Below are 21,882 nucleotides of genomic sequence, written 5' to 3'. Positions count from 1 at the left end.
GATCGCACGTTCGAGACGCTCTTCCATTGTCTATAGCTTTCACGTAGTGCACACACCTCTCTTCTTGTGTCGCATCAAAAGAAGAATGTCCTCACATTGTAGTTTATTTGATAATATAGACGCTCAAGCGGAGCATGTTGTCATGCAGTCTCCTCGATATGACCGTTGGTGCGTTCGTCCGCGTGACCATGTGAACATCTATAACAGATATCATCTAAGAGTGACCAAAATGCTCGGACCCTAGTTACCCTGATAAGCAGAGGCGTGCCGTGAGCAGGTTTCGGGATTTTCTTAGTGGACATTAATCTTGTGGAGGGCTTATAGGTGAAATCGTGTGCTTCGTCTTCTCTACAATGTGCTTCTTTAGTAACGCATTGATGCAGTGGCATTGTTGTTCTTATATATTTGCACATTAAGGGTCTTGTGTGGGCTCTCATTCCTGTGTATGTGACCGCCCCTTGGTATTGGACTGTCGTTTCGGTGCTGGTGCCCCTAGAGGCACTCTGTGTGTTTGTCACGTGTTCGTGTGTGTCTAGTGCGTGTTGATGATTTCTTTTTGCTTTTCGTCTTTTGTTGTTGTTTGAATAATGAGTTTGCGATTTTGGAATAGCCCGCTCTAATTGTGGCCTACGTTCACATTTTTCTACACCTAATATAAAAGGAACAGGTACTCCTCGTGGATCCCCAAGAACGTAATGCACAAGAAAAGAGACCCACCTTTTCCTTGTTGTCTTTCTCTAGCTGCTTGTTCTTAGGCTCGATCATAGGTCCCACCCAAACAGAATTCATCACAGGCTTTGAGTTGTTTTTCAACTTCATTTTAACGGCCTTGCCATCACCTGGAATAAAATCGGTAGGAAAGAGCTGTTGGAGCTTAGAGGAACTACGAACACGACTGTTCATTAGCAGAATGCTATAATGCAAAGATCGCAACCGACGTGAGTCTGATGCTCTGACGTTACCCTGAATGGCGATATCGAGGCCGTCCCCAACGACAACCTCGAGGTCGTTGTTGTGTTGGGGCTTTTTGTCTCGCATTGGCACCCGGCCGTCGAGGAGAACCACTTCTCTTGCGACGCCCGGGTCAGCCTCCAACTCTTCGCCTGCGCCGCCACCACGAATGTCTGTTGTCTGGTCCCCGATCTGGTTGCGTGGTTTCCGACGAAAGGCCTGCAATGAGGTCAGTCATTGCGGTTAAGCTGTGTATAGTGTCGCCGCTGCCGTATCTTCGAAGGCGGACTGAAAATGTGCCGTCACGCGGACGTCATAAAAACACAGTTGGGCCGTTCGAGTGTTTCGAGTTGTGTCAGGCACATGGTGCCCACTTTGAATGCGTCGTTTACAAGTCATAGTATAACACAGCGTTACGTTACCAGCTTGCTGATTCTGGCACTTGAAGCTACGCCCACTCCTTTTTATTTTTACAGCAAAACTGTTTACCGGACGGACCTGTATGAATTAGCTGTACGCGTGGTCTCGTCAGGGGGAGGGGGGCTATCTAGGCTGGCTAACGTCCCTAAAGTGAACAAAAATGATGGCGGCGCTACGAGGTATCGTAGGGGAGGGGTGGTATCTCGGGTGGATAGCGTCCGTAAAGTGAATAAAAATGATAACGAACGATATTACGGGGCATTAGAAAGAAAGGACACGTGATTTCACCGCACGCCGCACCTGCGCAGTGGGGGAGTGCACCCGCGCTGGCCGCCGTTGCTGCCGGCCGCGCCTGCTGTCGTCTGCTCTCAATACAACCGCGCGGCAGTTGTGGTGGGAAAACACGGGGATGTACGCCGCAGTAGCAGCCGCAAGGTCTAAGAACGGGATTGCGCATTGGAGAGGTAGGCCACTGCAACCGTTGCAACTCCAACAAAAATGGGAAAAGTGGGAAGACCACGCATTGTGCGCGCAGCTGAAGAACAAGCTGAGTACGAGGAAGGGCGTCGACAGCAGAGACGCGAGTATAACCAACGACAACGTGTCCGTGGGAAAGCGGAGTATGCGGCCAGTGCCTTTGCCTCCGAAGAACGTCAGCGAGCGCAGATGCGAGAGTCTAATCGCCGGCGTCGCACGCAAGCTACCGATGAAGATCGCTCACTGGAGGCCGCTTGTAAGCGTCGAGCTAGGTCGTTCAAGTCTGCGTCCAAGCGACAGAAGCCTGAGTTGCTGCCTCCTTCGAATTTCACCGGGTCAAATTCCAAATTCAAGAGAATGTTTCTGGACGCGGAGTTTGACCATAGCTGCTCGGTCTGCGATCGGCAGCTTCGCAGGCTAATCCGCCACCGTATGAATGATTCGGCCCGAATTTCTTTTATTTGCTGATACGACAATGCTCAAGAACTCTAATTTACCGTACTTAAACAATGTAATAAAAACGTAATTCACTGCATAAATCACACGGCGGTAATATTCCCAACTTCTCTCACACATGTTAGCTACTGCTATAGGCAAGTAAACAGAGAAGAATAAAACACTTCCTAATAGGATGCAAGTCGCTAAACGCTTCCTTTAAACCGTATTACCCACGCGCTTTACTTTGGTATGGATGTGCAGAGGAAAGTAGCCGTTGCACTATAATGTATGATTTGCGTTCACCGAACGCCGTTGTCGCGCAACGCATGACACCATTGAAGCTAAGTTTAGCCTCTGGCTCTGCTTTCAGAGAGGCATATGGCTCGGCAATACGTATGTCGATCCGAGCGGGAATGATCGCGCTTGAGGGGGCTCATTCAGCTGTAGTAGGTATAATCCATCAAACTCAAACCTGTGCGAATTAGAAATTATAAGGCTTACAATTGTGCGATTGGTCACAGGAATTTGAGATTGCTCGGATATAAGGCCCCGGCGTTTCACACGTAGGGTAAAGAAATAGCGGGAACATAGTCGGGCAACAAAACAAAGGAATGCCACTTCGCGCCCACAACCTTCACCACGGCGCGTCAACTACGCACAATTGCAATATTAAACCGTAGGACCCTCACTAGCTGCATCATAGTTAATGATGTAAGCTTTGCAATGCGTGAATAAATGTCGATTGTGTATTTTACCTGTGAACAAGACTTCCGTGTGGGAGCTGAAACGTCTTCCTTTAAATTTTACTTATTCGGCGTAGTGCCTCGGGCTTTGTCTACCTTTTAACCGTGTATTTTGTCACGTCATTTCTGCAGGCTCGTGCCCGTATACGCCTTCGGCGGCACGCGCGAGACGTTTACGTACTTCACTGCGGCTGCGTCCCCGATACAGCCTGCCTGGTAATTCTTTTTCATTGTGTGAAACAATAAATGGGTTAATCGCGACAGGTGACCTATAGTCGCATCCAGCTTCCCCTGATATAAAAGGGAAAGCTACGGAGGCAAAGCGCACGGGTGGCACGGGTGGCTCCTGAAGATAGTTCCACAGTACCATTAATCTTTGTTTAGGCTAGGGAACGAAAAACATTAACACGTTACTTTCTACCACACTTATATAAAAATATCACCGCCCAAGCACTCAGTAGAGATGGTTAACTAGCGCAGCTGAAACGTGCGGCCTTGGTATTTATCACTAGGTTAATCCCGACAGTTCATTAAACGACGGCTTGGTAGGCTGCCGGATCCTCAGTACGCAGTTGCTGCTTGCGCTCGGCTGCACGAGCCTGTTCTTGTGCCCGGGCTGCAGTATCGGCAGGGGTAGACGAGCTCGTTCCCGGTTCTGCTAGCGGCGTTGCTGATCGAGAGCTGCCTGCTCCTATGGAATACGTATGACGACGGGTTTGTGCGACCATCTGTGACTTTTAATGCAATTTCTTTAAGACCACACGCGTCAGCGAACTCGCCGCAATTTCCTTCTTTCCTTCCCTCCTCTGTCTTCCTGTGATCTTTATTTTCCCCTTTCCCATTCCCCCGGTGTAGGGTAGCCAACCGGACGTTATTCTGGTTAACCTCCCTGCCTTCTACTTTTCTCTTCCCTCCTATGACGCGTGGCCTACCAATTTCGGAGCCGGAGAGAAACCGCTGTGCACGCGCACGACTGCGACGGAGAGCAACGACGTCCCTACTGGCTCAGCTAATCCAGCGCCACCTAGATAGCACAGGGCCTTTTCTCTCCGATTCATGACGTCATGTTACCTAGCCCGACTGCCATAGAATCTAATCGGGGATGCTCCCGAGTAGGCAACAGTGATTTTGACGTCACTGCTTTCATCACGCCAGCCTTGTCAATGGAAATTTAAATTTCGGGCGAGGTAGCGTGACCTTATTGATCGGGGTATACAAACCTTGTGCTATTTAGGTGGTGTTGGCTGATCGCGCGCCTCTCTCTCTCTCTCTCTCTCTCTTTTCGCGCACTCGCATGGAGTTGCGCCGGAGGAGTTTTCGGCGTACATGCGACCGACAGATGGACGGACGGACGGAAGGACCAATCGGCTAGCCATATACAGCTTCGCTGTAAAATAAGACATACAGCACACCACTCAGTGTTATATCTGAATTTTATCTGCTCGCTTCACTATTCCGCGCTCAGGCAAATGTAATATCATCGCAAGTAGCAAGCTACACTGATCGTGCATGTGCTCTGAGAAACCGAATCAGAAAGCGCTGACAAGCGTTAGCTGACTACTTGGCGCATTGGCACATGTGTAGAAGTTTCGCCCCTCTAGCTTTCTCTTCACTGCCACAGAACGCTGTCCGGGGATATACTAACGAGAAACAAGGCCAGGTGTACCTTTAAAACTTTCATAGAGTTGGACTTGATCCATCGACTGGCCCGGTGAAACCGGTCAATGGCTTCTTGTAATTTCTTAGTGTCGCCGCTGTCAGGATTCGCTTGAGACAGATTGGACGCCCCGAACGAGGACAGCAGCAAGGCGAGGAAAAGGTTGAGCACCTGTGGCGTCGAAGGAAAAACACACCTCGTTATTCCCGAACGCTTGCAAACCGTTCAAGACCTGCTGTGTGAGTTGTGGTGGAAAGCGAACTCGGCGTACTGATTAACGTCTGTCTTTACGTTCAGTTTTGACGACTGCACCAAATCACACGCTTTGCGTCGCATGTTCACAAATAATCTTACCTAAGATAAGCCGGGGCTAGTGGAAGAAAGGCACCGAAGTAGCATGCTGGTGTAGCTTTGTTCAAGATTGGCGGATTCACGTTTTGGCTTCTCATGATCGTTTCCGTATTGATTTCAGCATACTTTACAAGCATGTTATTGTCAAATGACATGAATGTTGTTCAGGTGCCTCACAGCTCAGTCTAGTACGATGAAATTTATGCTAAACCCCCCTGAGAGCTAGAACTATAGCTGGCGCATCGACGCTGCTTAAAGGGACTACCTAGAGTAGCTTTAGTTTTCCTCCGGTACGTATAATTTTTATCTCTAACGATTGTTTTATAAGCAGCAAGAAGCTTTGCCTGTGGACACATTTTACACCGTTGAAAAGGTTTATGCAGCTGTACTGAGGGTTTGCGCAGAGGTTCGAGGGCCATATTGTATTGTTTATCATTGTACACCGTTAAAGAAATACAAAAAAGAAAAACGTCGCCCGTTCAGTAAGAAATAGCAACAGAGCGGCGAGTTCGTCCTGTATGCTTGCAGTGACGTAAAATCGCACAGGGTTTCGATGTTCTACGAAAACGAATATACCTCTTAAACGCCGAGTTATCGGTTTGAAATGTTTAATATGCTGTTTCACTACATAACGCAGCCGCCAACAGCGCGAGCATTATGTGCCTTTATACAGATGTTCCCAGCCCCATTTACTCACTTTTTCAGGAGTGTCACGTGATAATTTTATGGCGCCTTTAGTGAAGAAGTCAGGGTCCTGACATAGGACACGAACAAATCTTCTTTTTTTTTCATTCGTATGTTTGATTCCCAACCAATGGCTTGACAGAAAATTGAAACATGGAAAGGGCAGAGAGGCGTGTACGTACCACAAGGTTCCCGATGACTACCGTAGCGAGAAAGAAGGGGATGCAGGGCCAGCCAGAGACCCACATGCAGTCCCACATGGACTGGATCCACTCCCCGCACAACACCCGGAACACAATCATGAACGAATGCATGAAGTCAACAAAGTTCCACCGAGGAACCAGGTTATCTTTGAACCTGCAAAAGTAAGAAATGAAGAAAGACGATTAGGCGCATACGTTTCCGAACACTGCATCGGTACATCGCGAGTGCTCGACACTAATTATGGCACACCATACAGCCATAAAGAATGACAGACCAGGTAAATTGGAATATAGATTTACTCAAATACACAACGATTAGTTTTCATTATGTTTTGCAGATGCATGAGCAGAAGGAAGAAAAGAAAGATGCACATCTTGTAAGTAAGTCAGCTGCGGCTATCACTGCTTTATTTACTAATTTATAAAACAGCGAGCCATCATTTCGTATTTGAACGGATTACTAGCATACAAAAGCTGGGTTGACCATGGTTGACCATATAGAGCCACGTGTGTACAAGTCACATAGGTGCAGCTTTCTATGCAGATATGCAATGCTTGTGACAATGGCGATGAAAAAGGAAAGTGATTCCAAACCACGCAAACATGCAGCTGCTTCTCAAAGGTGGCACGTTTCAGGTTTCATTGAGTGCACCGTAAAGGCGCTGCGCGGACTCTTGCAGTTATCTCGGAACAGTGCTGCGGCGAACACTGCTTCTGTCGGTGACTTCGCGTGACGAAAGCTGTGACCGTTCGCAGCTCACGCAATTGTCTCATGTTCAGACGGTTTTAGCTCAGAGTTCACGTATGCGTCTAGCCAGAAGAAGAAGCACGGTAAAGCTTGCTTGGTAAAGCTTGGTAAAGGAAAAGAAGACAAGGGAAGAAAAATAAGAAGAAAGCAAAGCACAACACAGGAAATCGCACACACATATAGTGTGAGCACTATAGAGACAGCAGTCCAGCCTTGTAGTTGAGAAAAATTGCAGGACAGCTTTGTAAGCTTCGTGTGAAAAAACAAATCACTGAGCACAAATCTTCTGAAAATTGCTCAGAAGTACAGAGCGATTAGTGCATGAATAACATTCAACATTCGAAAAGCAAGCACCCAAACGTTTCGCTGTCGAATCCGCAAGCCGGGGCCGTGGGGCTCGGCGCATGTTCCTCTCGGTGCAGGAGATGTGCTACATATACGGCCGGTCACGGAAAACCAAACTGAAAATTTTACCGACCCGAGCAGAACTTTAAGCAATCCTGCATGCACTCAAGGCACTAAAATAAATCGAGCCTGACGAGCGTCTCGACATGTGTGCCTACACGGATTCCTCAAAAGCCCTGACTGAACTCAAAAAGGGGCATAACACATTATCGCCAGCCAGGCGCGTGCACATAATCGCCGAAGAACTCGCAGCAGGCATACTGTAATGTAATGTACTAGTAGAATGGGTAACCGCCCACATGTGAACCCCTGGAAATGAACGTACCCCCGAGCCTTGCCATTGCACAGTAAATAAGATACTACATTGTCCCTTCAAGTACAGCGTGAGCAAGAACGACGGGGAACAAGTGCTCCAATTCCACCATGCTCCGTTATCTTTCCGTCCCACCCAAAGACAAAGGAGGAAGTAATCCTGCAACGCAGTCTGTCTTGGGGCTGCCGTCACACCGACCATCTTGGAACGTTGGTGGCAGCGTCTTCAGGACTGTGAAGCGCAAGAGGAAGTGCTACCCTGCTCATAGTGCAACAACCCAAGAAAAGGCAGCCGTCGCGGCACATCTTCTTTGGAAGTGCGCTGCTACAGAAGACATACGAAGAAGGGACCTTCATCGAGAACTGATGTCACCTGCTGACCCGGATGGCCTTCGAGCGTGGGTTCGCGGCACACATTTTTATTCACTCATCGCCTATATCATGGACTCTGGCCTGAATTAGGTCCGAAGTCGACTTTTTGATCTTTTAAAAAAGTAAGTTTTTACCGTCACCGTTTTTTCACCGAGACGGTTTTCTACTGTTATTCGCGCACTAGTAAAGCTGGCTGGTGGTGGCTTTCATCTTTCATGCTTCAACAAGCATATAATGTCAACGAAAAAATTGTGAAGGATTACGGAGAGTTGAAACCCGGAAAAGGTTGACTCTTTACTCTTTAGAATATGGACTTTTTACCTTAGGCCCTTTTTACGGGCCTACTCCAGCTGGTAACTGTGCGTGCCAGCTCTACGTGGTGGAGGTAGCTCTAGTAGCTTTGTCCACGCCGAGGTTTCCCATAGTAACACAATGTGATTATGAAATAGAGGACGCTTACTTGTGCTTATTTTCTTCGTAGTTCTTGCCAAAGAGTTGCATTCCCATCACGGCGAAGATGAAGATGATGATTCCCAGGACGAAGGTCAAGTTCCCGAGGGCACCGATGGTTTTCCCCATGATAGAGATGAGCAGGTTAAGGGTAGGCCACGATTTGGCTAGCTTGAATACACGTAGCTGTAAAAAAAGAATAGGTTCAGCGTAAGCTACTCGCTCCATATGCATATGGTCAATTACGCTTATGTCGCGTTTTCTTTTGCAAATTGAAATTTATTCAGCATCAAGAATATTTGCAGACGTATACACGACTGTCTAGATGTGTAGGCATGGGCTGGTTATAGTTCTTATTCTTCTAAATAAAGAAAACACAAAAAGCATTAACGTTAGTCTCATAATATGTAAAGTGTCTTCACAGATAATCAGTAATTAAAGAAGAATCTGGATGCATAATCGGTGCTTGCGCAGGAGCTTTGTACGCTTTGGCGGGTACAATTTTCGCGAACCATTCAGCAAAAAATATTAATAACGATTTCATAATTAGCTTTTAAGGCATTGCATTTATGGTATATACTTTTATCAGAAACTTGAATTCGAACTAGATTTATGCTTGATATGTCAGAGCGTTTCTCTTCCGAGATATTCATAATCATATTTGACATTCAGTACTGTAATTTTGCATTCAGAGGTGGCAGTATCCAGGTAATCAGTCTTGTTTGTTCCAGCCAAGAGCATGAGCACTGCTGTTATCAGCGTCAGCTAGCTTAAGAACTGGTGTCTCATAAGGAATGAGTTGAGTTGCGCGGGACGCTCGTCTTCCCGCACATGTTTTCCTGGACATGAATCTCAGCACATGATCAATAGACGACAGCCTCTTTTTAAGGTGTGCGCAATGGGAGCACCTAGAAAGATTCTTATCAGTCACCATACCCAAGAATCGATAAGATTTTTTAATAAGTTATAGTTCCTCCATTGATGGAGACGGTGTATAAGCGTTCTGCGTTTGATTGGGAATGCAACTAAAGTACGTTTCTCGGAGGACACAATAAAGCTTCGTGTTCCAAGAAAGACTAATGTCAGGGTTGCTGCGCGCTGGAGTCGCGCCCGCACTTGAAATCGAGTAACTAAAGACGTCCAGAGACAAATATCATCGGCATATATCGAAAAACAAACTGTGTTAGGTAAACATTTCGCGAGACCTATGAGAGTCACATTGAACTAAGCGGGGCTTAACAATATTTTTCTGGGGGATGGTACAATGTTCAGATGTGGGGTCATTTTCAGGTTGTGAGTGTCTCAGATCGTAAATTGAGTCAGTGCGTCGGTGCCGTAGCTCTTCAAGCCGTCGAATCGCTGGAATTCTCTTGAGTGCAGCGTCGAAGTCTATTCGGTTTGATTACAGCAGTAACTGACACTTAGCAGTGTTCATTGTTTCTGCGGTTGTGTCGCTTGTTTTACTGTCGAGGTCTTTGCGACATGTGTCCTTCCTACGTGATCTGAACGTAATGCTATCAATTCCCTTTACAGACGTCACCAGGGAGAGACTCGGCGAGTATGTTGATCTTTAAATAGGTGTGTGTGTTTGTGTGATCACTCCCGTGAGTGGGAATGTCGCGAAAGAATTTATCTTTTGATGTGAAGCACTGTGACACCAGAGCCAAGTCCTGACATCTGTTATATGTAAGACCCCGCAGTTACCACTAACTACACGCCGTGATATTTCCTTTCTATTATTATTTCATAGATTCATTCACACAGTTGGCCTAACTTTATCAAACCTGAAAAAAGAAACAGCCTCGACGTCACAAAGACGGAACAATCAGATCAGCTACGCCAAAATTTATGGCAATAAAAACGCTTTTAATTTTTCGGCTTTGCCCCGTGCGGTCCGTTTATGGAACGCTCTACCAGATAACATCGCTTGCCAATCTAAACACAGTGTATTTCGCAGTCTTCTAATCGGGGAATATGCCATTTCAACCGCCTAACACGTCTTGCCTTTTTTAAATTTCTTTCCTACATTTTTCTACAAGTTAATAAAAGAATTTCAGTGATCCTGATTTTTTTACTATACTTACAACTGTATACATGCAAAAACGTTTATAATGTTGTTATGATATTATGTTATTGTGCTTGCTGTTTATTGTTATTGCTCTACATATTGTATTTGCTAATGTCGTATTAGTTTTCCATGTTGCGTAAGTATTCCTTTCATTGTACTGATGCTTTTTTCCGATTCCATACTAATGTGTTATCGTATTCCCCCCCCCCCCCCCCCTCCTTATACAATGCCTTCTCGGAGGCCTGTGAGGTACATGTAAATAAATAAATAAATAAATAAATAAATAAATAAATAAATAGGTCCAGCTACCATTGTTAATGAAGCAAAAGTCACAATCAGAGGCAGATGACAGCATTCCTTCTCTTGGAGGTTATATTGGTGCTCCCCGTAAACATGTGATGCGCATTGATGTCACCACTGAGGATCCAGGAGCGATTGGCCTCCAAAAATATAATTTCTCAGACTGTCACATTCAAATGTGAGAGGCCGGATGGCGAAATACAACCACCAACAAAAGTGCGGCATTCTTTTCTTTTCGATACGAAGAAGTATGTGATGGTTGTCGTCCTGAGGTTGAACAGCATATGAAACGTAAGTCCGTGCGGATATAAACGAGATCTTTACTAAGTCCTTCGCGCGTGAAAGAAACAATAGCTTCGTATCCAGACAATGTGTAAGGAGCTGGTATGTCTGGTTCGGTTCTACGCCTTTGTGTGTGTGTCTGCCAAAACGCGCGTAGCCCCTGCGCAGGCAGCACTTGCATAGCCAGTATTGCCTTTTTTTTAAATTACTGATAGTTTAATTTGAATGTCCTGTATAATGTGACGTACGTATCGTGTACCAGCATTAGCTGCATATCACAAGCAGCTGGGAGATGATTTACTCAAGTCATCAGAAAAATGAGTCGAACGTCATGAATTTATTTGTTCGCCGTAGCGCTCTATTTGAGACATCAGTAATGTACCATTAGCATATCGGGTACGTGAAGAAACAAGATGGCTTCAGGCATTTGCAACCACCGTGCACCTTTGACACGATGTCTAAACCATGTGGCTCGGGCACATAACGTTGCTCGGTAAAGTTACAAGTAAACTAAATTAAGGAGCCGTGATAAAACAGGCCGAAGGGACAGTAAGGGAATAGCCAATGCCGCCCCGACAAAGCTACTCTCGCCTACCGAGACGTTGGACCCGGATTTTTATGTTCGTGCCGTCTTGTGAAACTCAAGTCAACAAGCACTGGACACTAAGTGTTCCAACCTTCAAGCTCTCTTTAATTAATGGCCACGAAGTTTATTTCCGCACTGTGAAGTCAACTGTACAGAGCACGACTCTCCATAGTTAATTCGACATTTGCAGCAGCCCTTGGTGTCGAATGGAACGAAAACGGAATGCATAGCTTCTTAACAGTAAAAGTAGGTTAGGCCGACATGCTAAACATGGTAACAGTACCTTGGAGGACTGTTATTTAGGCTTTAGAGTAATATGGTATTTTATTCTATCCTGTGTACTTTTTGCCATGGAGTTCTTGCCATGGAGAGTGAAAAAGCGTATCGTAACGTCTGCTGCAACTTCGGCCTCAAATAAAACCCATTTGAACAACTACACCAAAACAATTACTAGCAAATAAATCTGCAGGTTTACACATTGCTGGAAGGGTTTCTTAAGTTGCTGTACCGAAATGGGCTCGTTGACAGGCGCACACAAACACTCATATCGGCCAGACATACTTACAAGGCATACACATCACCTTTGTTTCAACAGCAGCAAAGTCATATCTGTGTGTGTGATGTCGATGGTGTTGACATTTAAATCTACATATGCGGGCGCTGTGTATGTTGTACAGTGGGGAGACAACTTGCCTTGAAGGCAGTGTGCACCAGTCGTTAACTCACCAGACGAAAAGAACGTAGCACAGACAATCCTTGGACGTTTTCCAAACTGAGTTCAATTAAGGAGAGCGCGACGATGAGGAAATCGAAGATATTCCAGCCTTCGCGGAAATAGTTTTTTGGACTCATGGCCATAAGCTTCATTCCAGCTTCTATCGCGAATGTCGCGGTAAAGAACTGCAAGAGAAAGAGAATCATGGAAAACAAATGAGGTTGAATAGAGGGGCAGCACAAGGTAGTTTTGGCCTCGGCGGTAGGATATTCAAGTTGCATTGTAAAGTATCACGTTAAATACCTAAATGCACAGAAAGACGGCAGCTCATGATCAGGGCCGGCACTCATGAACACGTTCTTGCTGAAGAGCGTTTAATAAAGCAAATGTTGAGGTATTGCGGCGGAGAAGGGGGAGATGGTAGTGAAAGAGCTGACATTCCCTTGTTGGCAAATCTTTGTGAGTGCGGCCCCACTTTCCAATGCTTCACTTCAGAGACTGGCAGAATAACTGAAAAGTTCGACTTGCCGCTGCGCACACGAAGCCACTTTTGAAGCATTCTCATTAGCATTACTCGAGCGATCTACATACTGCATTGCCCCTCATTCCTTTTTTTTTCTCTTACAGAGCTTTCATGTAAGTTACACAATTGTTTTGCCGTAACTTACACAAACAGTTTGCATGCTCAAACATTGTCCTTTGAATGCGCAGCAAGGTAGCACTTCAATGACGCTGCTTTCAGCATCGAGTTAGAAAACGACAGGATGCTATATCTATTACAGCATCATTCGCTTCTACTCAAGCTACATGCCCAAACGTACGCACGCAGAAAAGCACTCAAGCAACTACAAAGCAGGGCTGTCCTTACAATCAATTTCGCGACGCATGTGGCTGCCGGAATAGCGCAGAGTTGATGAGCGGTCGTAACTTACCGGTGCGAGGCATGCAACTTCGCCGTTCCTCTCATCGGAACAACCAGTGAAAGGAAATGTGCGTCTCCGGCTTGTTTCAACGCGAAACCATTCAGACAGAGCTCTACAATTCTGGCAAAGGGCGGTATCAGAATAAAGGCTTTGCCTACTGGCATGCAGCTACAGTGACGTCTTGCAACGCTGTGATCATGGTTTCTACGGATGCTGAAAGAAACAGACAAAAGCACTACCAGGCACTGAAAAGCGTGAACTACGCTGCGTCTGGTGACAAGATCCCTACACTCGCTGTTGTCTATCGATGCCTTACATGCCTTAATGGAGATAGCCCGGACTTTCTCTTACCTCACAAAAATATTTTTGTAGACTATAATAATGCCTCCTTCTGATGACCAATGTACATGAGACGTATAACTGTTAATAACGCTTGAATTTTCTTCATCATTCTTTGTGCATATGCCAAAGTTATGATGCCAGCTTCACTTTCTCACAAAATAAATGTGCAATGGCTGGCATTTCATCTTACCTCTGCATAAAGTCACACTCGTACTTCACAAACACGCTCATACTAAACCCACCGACTTCAGACTGCCGTAAAGCTTTGAGATCTAAGAGGCACAACACACAGGTACAGTCATGCCAGTAATGGATTTGCCTTTCCCTTACGAGACGCAAACTTACGTAGCAGCTTAAGTTGCACGAACAAAAGAATTACACGCTAGGCATCACTCATATAAGCAACAATAATATAACAGAACTGTACGAGTTATACATTTACGTGGGTTTTTCCTACCTTGTTTGCACTTTCCATCTTTATATTATGCGCTCTTTCTTTGTACTTTCTGTCAAGCATCATTAACAGAACTTTAAACGTGAACGCCATGCTATAACACTGTTGGCGCCAGACAAATATAGTTTTATCAAAATAGTTTAAATATATATGTATATACCAAGGAACTTGTTTTCCAGAGCACTTGCTTCTCAGCACATGCCCAAGAGTCGAACCGTCGTGAAGTGCAGAAAGTAGACAAATGGCTCAAGACCCGTGCAAAAATGAAACATTCTACGCATTCACCAAGCGTGATGAATTCAACTAGGAAAAGAACTTGCTATTCTCACCTCTCGAAGCCCCTCCGAAAACGGCGCCGGAGGGGCGGGGGTGCCAAGTGTCAAACGCTCTGCTTGGACACCTTGCTTTCGCGCATTAAAAAAAAAAAAAAAAAAAAAGAGAAGACACTACGCTCTGGCAGAAGAAAAGCACACTACTTTGGGTGCAAGAGATAGAAAAAAGAGAAAGATGCGGTCGTGGAAGCACCAAGCAGAACTACACACAGGCACTGGGCGAAGAGCACAGCACAGGCGGTGGCGACGACGCACTGGGCACTACGCAGCGAGGCACTTTCACTTACGTAATTCCCCTTCTTGAGGACATTATCAAAGTCTGGGTCCATGTTATGATGGTCCATGGCCATGAATAGCGTGTTGACCACGATGCATAGAGTGATGAATAGCTCCATGAACGGGTCAAACACGATGAGTCCTAGTATCTCCTGGATCCGGATCCAGTACCAACAGCAGTCCCACACGCAGAACATGTCTATACACTTCAAGCAATTGGCCATGCACTTGTCTTTGAACTTGGGCCTCTCCTGCTCCTCCCTTTCTGTGGGGAAATAATAAATGGACACTGAATAATGTTTAAGTATGGCCGCCAGTGAGCCCGTGGGGGGCGTCTAACGCCGCCAACTAGGGACACACGATACGAAAAAAAGAATCACAGGCAGCTACACGAGGGGGCAAGAAACGACGGGCTTCACCAAACTGCGGCAGGCACACGAGACACACACGCACACACACCGCCGGAGGGGGCTGCACTTACTCAGCCATCGTCGTCTTTGCACTACAGAGCTTAACGTCTGTCTTGGATCAAGTTCCGGTAACTACGGCTTGTGTTAATGTAGCTTTGTGTGCATGTTTTCATCCATGCATGGATGTTTTAATATGAAGCTTTAGAATTCGCACTTCGTGGGTGAGAAAGTGCGCGCTATTGTCTCTCAGTTTGTTTATTACTCTCTTGGCCGATAAACAGTAATCATAATTCAGAAGTCTTCTCCTTGTCTGAGACATAAAAGAAGTCCGGAGATGGCACTTCCACATTTCTCTCCGCACTCAAAATTTATGCACACCGCCATACAACATACGTTATTTACTAGCTCGTCGAGAGACGCGCTGAGCACTCAAATCAGAATTAGCGGGTTTCAATATAAATCTATGTAGACCGTTTTCAAAAGTTTCAACTTATAAAGCGCCTCCAATCTTGAAAAATTTGATGTTAACTGTGGTTCTGAAAGTTCAGATTCTCTCCCGTCTTCTCAAGAACATATAACGACTTTTCGACTGAGTCAGTGTTCCCCCTCAGCGTGAAAACTTGCAAAATAAAAATAAATCACGCGGTGTAATATGTCATGTCACCAAGACCAGACAACTTGCAGGCGTTTCACATGCCTTGTGAAATCATCAACATCATTTCACGAAGGCTACAAACAAAGCTAAAATGCACACTTGAAATAAATCCGCATGCTCGTATATTCTTGTAGGAACACACCACTACAAATCAGAAGAAAACAACTGAGTAGGTTTCACACACAAGTACGATACTGTACCGTGCATAAGGACATGTCAACTAGGGTAGACACGCGGTCGAGTCCTCGAACGTGAAAACTCGCTTCCATTATAACCTATGCTAGAAAAATGTCTTTCATCTTCACGTTTTCAGCTTTTACGCTTTGGAGGACTAGCAACACAGAGCCGAACACGCATGGTGAGTAAAGGTAGCAGAGAGGGCAAATATTTCTTTAAAAGCCATTACCTGGTGAAACGTAACCAGAAACCGAGAAAGCGTCTGATATTTAACTGCACAGTTCAGGCGTTCATGGCCGCATTGTATATAAATTTACATTTCTTGACTTAACAGAAGTGTCGATAAAAAGGCCCAGGACATATGTTAGTCATATGCATCCTACACCAGGTTTAAATTTGGTCATAAATTAGATCGTGGGTACAATATGCCTCAGTTGAGCGGTGGACTGACCACGTTGGCCAAGGCGTGGTTCTATCACTCATTACAGGAGAAAAACAAAATGAAGAAGGCAGGCTTCAGCACGAGTGCCAGCACTCCAAGGCGAGAACCTACGAAGGGGTCGTGCTCTCTTGCGAAACACAAGGTCACACACAAAAAAGGAAAGGTCAAAGGAGGCGGGCGGGTTGGCTTCAAAGGGTTGGAGTGAGAATCGGAGTTGATAGATACCTCTCTCACTGGCTTTGCTCTGGCGCCCCGCGGCCTGCTCGATGATGTCGTTTAGCACCATCACGTCTGCAGAGAAAGCAAGCATATGCGTTACACTTTGCTCGCGTATGAGCGATCTCTCAGGTTTTTGAAATGCGATAAAGCTGAGGTTGGCGAAGCTTCATCGTAAGCCAGTTAGTGCTAATTCGCTTTGATAGCGGTAAGCGCAGTTATTTTTGCAAATATAGATGACACTTAGTTAAAACGATAAGAGGAAACATATTCTTGCTCTAAATTTAGGTGTCACATGTTTATTGGCAGATACCTCAGGGTGTGGAACGGAAGTAAAAAGAAAGTCCAATAAGTAAAAAGGGGAGTTCGTGGCTGTCAAGGAAGTCGCGCTTATTAGCACTTATCCCCCAAACTAAAGTTTTCAAGTGCCGTGATGCATCAGTAAAAAAAAAAAAGTAATGTAAAAGGCGCATTTGTACCTTATTAAGTAAAAAGAAAAGCGACATCGCGCTGTTATTGGGTTCCAAATATCACTAAGTAGGCTCCTAGCTTATATTGTCTGCTATATAACTTTCCTATGTTTTAATCGTGTGCGTAGTGTCAATGTTTTCACGAAGCTTCCCGCATTTGTATCCCAGCTACTTGCAACGTCGTCTTCTAAGTGATGGCATCTGCATGCATCCTACTGCACTGATAACACAAGTTAGTCACATATCGGTAGGTATCAACAATCAATTACGCACAAGCATATTGCCTGTACAGATGTTTAGGATTTCACGTAAGCTTGTACAGCACTGAGAACATTTCACTAAATGCAGTATTCGACGCAGTCTTGGAATACTTCATTTGAAAAGTGGAATGCACAAAATAGGAAGGAATTACTTGGAGGTGACAGTGCTCGTGTTATAGTCTGTTACTCTAGGCACGAATAGGTGGAACTGTACCTACCGATGAAATCAATTTTTTCTTTTTGCGCAGCGCCTGTGTTTTTATAACGTTCTGGTGGCTTATTGTGTGCACGATGTGATTTCGACTATCACTGGTGTTTTCTTAAGGTCTTGTCAAGACTCACTGGTTGTTTCCTTATAACAAAAAGCACCGTTATCGCCGATCCCTCAACCACACGTATGGCTAGTAAAATCATAAATTAAATAATTCCGTAACTAAATAATGAACTCGTATAACAATTCTTGTTTAGCGTTACACAACTGTTTATTAAAAGATATTATTTTTGAGTACTGCCATCGCATTCAACGTAAGTTTGTTTTTCTCCTGAGCTGATCATGTCAGGCCCGACATGGTGACGCCGAGTTGGCGAAAAGCCGATGACACTTACCTTTCATATCTACGAGGCCTTGCCTCTGCGACGGCTCAATAAAAGGGTTGTCCGGTTGCTTCTTCACAGCCAAACATTCCTCCCCATCCAGAGTCATTTCCTGGAATGTAAATTTCCATTCACAAGTTGCAGAATTGGCGCAATTGTACCAGTCATGCAGTATTTTTATTTTATTTATTTAAGTGCTGCCGGCCTGTAGTTCACGCCTAAGGCAGGAGTGTGTATTAAATGCAATTCACGATATTGTATAAGAATGGGCACTACATGCGCACAACTGCGTAGCAGAACATGCGCGAAAATCCAACACAAGAGTAAGAATACAAGAATGTGCCGTCACACACACTGCGAGGAATCTACGTGTTAAATACAAGAAAGAGCAGCGCAACCTTTAAAACACAGTCTTTGAAAAGCGCTAATCACATATTTGTGTACAATTTTTACAACGCAAATCCTGAAAAAAAAAAGACGCTAATTACTGTAATAATATTAATTTAACTATGTAGGTAAAATAAATGTACAGGCATTAACAACATAAGTATTGCATATGGGAATGATAAAATGAAGTAATGCAAGGACTGTTCGCAAGCATCACGCCAAATTTTGCCTTTCAGACTTTTTTTTACTGCGAGTTGGTTTTGGTGCGCGCGCTGTTAGAGAAAGGAGAGGGCTTTAAAGTTCGATTGACACAGACGAGTCTGTAGGCCAGGCACGGTTCAAACATGCAAATGACTCTACTTTTGCACCACTTTTGTGAGTACACCTCATCTGCTGGCGAAATATATTATATTTGGTCTAAATATAATAGCTGAATGCTTTGAGAACAGGTCAGGGGATTCATACATAGATTGGTTAGGATGCAAAACGTCAATAGATTTTACGAAATTACATAGAACATCTGGCGATGATCCGACAAATTCTTGAATCGCCCAGCTTGCGAACTTACGAATAAACGCCAAAGAAAGAAAGCGCTTCAAACAGAACGACTTCCACGGGCAACATAAACAAAAAAAAAAATTGGTTGTGATAATGCTTGATTAGGCGCTGATATAGTTCTGGATTTTCACTGTGCGTGCAGCGACAACATTCGTAAATGGTATTGTCGGAAATTCTTGACCTTAATTAGATTATATTATATTAAGCTTCTCTTCATAGAATAGAGAAACACGGCAAAAGTAGTTTATTGTTGTTTGCGGTGGAATAATAATAAAAAATGATGTGACATGCCATGCGGCCATGCACGGTGTCTGTATTGATGATAAGCAATTCAGTTTTTATGCAGTGCGGAAATGACTTTAAGAGAAATACAGTATTGGCAATACACAAAACATCGGCTACAAAAAGCATGCTAACGAGCACGCGAGCCCGAATCGACGAAGAGGGCTGGCCAGGTAACATAATTTAGCTTTCTAACTAAGGTATCTTTTCTTTTTTTTTTTTGATCAGAACGTTCGGTGGGATCACATCTATGGGCTAGGAGCGCAAAAAATTGTACTGCTTAGGGTGCTGGCTTACACATGAAAACGACAAGCACATGAAAAGTATTGTCGACTTATATTGGACGCCGAGTCGACATGCCTATTTCACGTGGCGCAATGTCCGCGTTGTAATCGAGGCTGAATGGCCTTACAATCGGTCGTAATTTCAAGGAAAACCCGCATAACGCAATCCATCCATTATTAAACAGCTGGAACTGCCTGGTGGGCAGTAGGAGTTGTACGTCGACAGCACGTCGGAAACACGTTCCATGTGGTTGCCGCTAAGGCACGTTATGCGGAGCAGCCTGGAAAAGGTGGTTCGTCTTACTCTGGGTAACGTCGCGCTATGTGTACTGCTTCAAATGGAACGTGAGGTCGCGCAGGTGAGGTCGTTTCTACAGCAGCAGACGGCGGGTGTGCTAGGACCGGTGGAGGCGATCTTAGCGGTGGTGCGGAAAGCATGATGAATGCGGCAGAGGCCGGAGTGCAAGCGCATAATGAAAGGAGATAAAAAAAAAGAGGGGAGAGACCGAGACAGTAAGAGAAAGAGAGAAAGAAAGAAGAAGAGCGAAAAAGGGAGAGTGAAAGAAAAGAGAGGGCGAGAGAGACCTCGTAGTAGTAGCATCCCTGCAGGTTTCGCGATCGCGAGCGCAGCTGGCTCTCCTTGGTGAGCACACCACCAGCGCCGGGTCCCGCGGCCGCCGCGGCGCCCCCTCGGCAGAAGACGTCCCCGCCGTGCGACGTGTACGACAGGCGCGACGAGTGCGACGTATAGCTGGAGTGCCGCGACGCCAGGTTGGCGTACATGGGCAGCAGGATGGCGCCGTTGTCTTCGGACATGGGCGTGACGGCGTTGCTGTCGTCGGCATACGGCAGGTGTTCCTGAGCGTCCCGGTACGTCTGCAGAACGAGGGGCTTGCGATCGCCCAGGCGACGCCCGTTACTGCGCCAGCTCACGCTCAGCTGACTACCGCGGCTGCCCCTACGGAGGTTAAAGGGCGAGCCGGGTAGGCTCAGGCTGGCCTGCTCCACGGGCAAGTCCGCATGATGGAGGAACAGGAAAGGTAGGGAGATAGACAGAACAGAGTGAGAGGAAAGAGAGAGAGAGAGAGAGAGAAAGCAGACAAAGCGGGGAGTCAGAGGCACTGCAAGCAACGCTACCGCCGCTAGCCAGGGAGTGAGAAGATGAGACAAGTACGTGATTATAGCTCTTCAGACGAATGCTATGCCTATGGGTGAGCTTACGACTTTCATAGATTTTTCCAGGTGTCTCAATGGCAATTATCTTGTTCGTGTGCCTCATACACGGCAAAAATCCCTCGGCATTGTTCATTAACTACTGTGACAAGCTCTTCAGCTTTCTGCATGACATTTGGATTAATAACAAGCTGGTCGAAACGATCGCGTAGCATTTGAGACCGTATGCCGTATCTTTCTGAACACCTGGGAAAATATTAATGAAGTCTTAAGCTGCCCGAATATACTAAACTAAATACTTTTCTGCTTTTCAATGCAAGCCAGCCTTATAACAGAATAGAAAATATTATTAGCACGTAACATTAATCGACCAACCAACCAACGAGGTTGCGATAAGACAACGTACCGCAATGTGCCCGTTTTTTTCTTTGCCTGAGTGACCTATAAAAGGTTTCTCCCCGGCTAGCGGCGGCAACACATGTTCAGTTCTACGTGTGCACCGTGAACGTGCAAACCGCGAGGCTGTGAGCACCGGCAAGGGTGACAGGTGTGTCACAGTGGTGTCAATGAAGTCGAAGATGTATGACGTCGTACTGCACAGCAAAGGTTTACACATTTAGCACTTAGCTGATAAGACGGCACTAAAGAGTGTTAATATATACTACGAGAAATGACTAAACGAATTAATAACCATGATTGCTGTGGCTTCCAAAACAGTGTCTGCGCGGTAAGTATGTCTATAAGTGTATGGTAATACAGTGACAAGGTGCAAATCGATGTTTGCAGATTCGTGCGCTTCCAATTTTATAATTCTACGATCCTGCATTTCTAGTTTCCTAAAAAAAGAAAAGGGAATGCTCATTTTTGGTTAATCGTATCACGATGTCAATAGCAGGCAGTAGTTGAGTGAATTCTGCACACAGAAAACACTCTTTATTCAGAACATGGCAAACAAAAATACATAAACTGTCAACGTTGCCAAAGCATCTCGAAGTATCGTTTTAAGCTGCACGGCGGCTTGGAGGCGTGACAGTTGTATATATATTCTTATTCGTTGCTTTGAAACGAAGATATCTTTGAACACCTTTGAAGTTGAACCATGTCTGACAGATTCCCAAGTAGGACAGTATAATTTGTTGGATCTGATTCCTAGAAAATTAATGAGAAAGGATGCTAGGAGCTGCCGCAAGGCAGTGAAGTCTTTGTCAAATAAACAAACTTCTACAAGTTATCTGCTTGTTCGTATTTGTCTTTATTACGATACTATTGTTTTCCACTAGAAATGGGACCAATTGTCTTGTATGATCAGAGAGAACTGACCAATCCCATTCAAACCGCCTCTACTTTTTATTTCCTGAAATGTAGCGCAGAACACATTCACTTGGCCAAAACTCGCACAGTTGTAGCAACTGCGAAGAAAGCAACGTGGACTGGAAACAAAACTAATATGTCCTGTCATTACTCAAGAAACAGTCACTAGTTCAC

General features: G+C 45.3%; 1 protein-coding gene across 4 annotated transcripts in view; it reads right to left on the bottom strand.

Annotated features, from left to right (window-relative positions):
- para (sodium voltage-gated channel paralytic) overlaps positions 1 to 21,882 on the bottom strand; it is a 231,669-nt gene that overhangs the window by 39,665 nt on the left and 170,122 nt on the right. For 2 of the 4 annotated variants that reach the window (XM_072286410.1, XM_055077118.2), the window contains exons 11-20: positions 19,810 to 20,223; positions 17,726 to 17,825; positions 16,399 to 16,464; positions 14,501 to 14,778; positions 12,174 to 12,347; positions 8,222 to 8,397; positions 5,904 to 6,078; positions 4,696 to 4,857; positions 963 to 1,170; positions 718 to 839 (exon numbers count right to left, since the gene is read on the bottom strand). In XM_072286410.1, the coding sequence (XP_072142511.1) occupies positions 718 to 839; positions 963 to 1,170; positions 4,696 to 4,857; positions 5,904 to 6,078; positions 8,222 to 8,397; positions 12,174 to 12,347; positions 14,501 to 14,778; positions 16,399 to 16,464; positions 17,726 to 17,825; positions 19,810 to 20,223 (1,875 nt within the window). The remainder of the gene's footprint in view (positions 1 to 717; positions 840 to 962; positions 1,171 to 4,695; positions 4,858 to 5,903; positions 6,079 to 8,221; positions 8,398 to 12,173; positions 12,348 to 14,500; positions 14,779 to 16,398; positions 16,465 to 17,725; positions 17,826 to 19,809; positions 20,224 to 21,882) is intronic. The other 2 variants (XM_072286412.1, XM_072286411.1) reach the window with 1 other exon arrangement.

This window comes from Dermacentor andersoni, chromosome 2 (genome assembly GCF_023375885.2).
Source record: "Dermacentor andersoni chromosome 2, qqDerAnde1_hic_scaffold, whole genome shotgun sequence".
NCBI classification, from domain to species: Eukaryota; Metazoa; Arthropoda; class Arachnida; order Ixodida; family Ixodidae; genus Dermacentor; species Dermacentor andersoni.
This window is presented reverse-complemented; position numbering and strand designations above follow the sequence as displayed.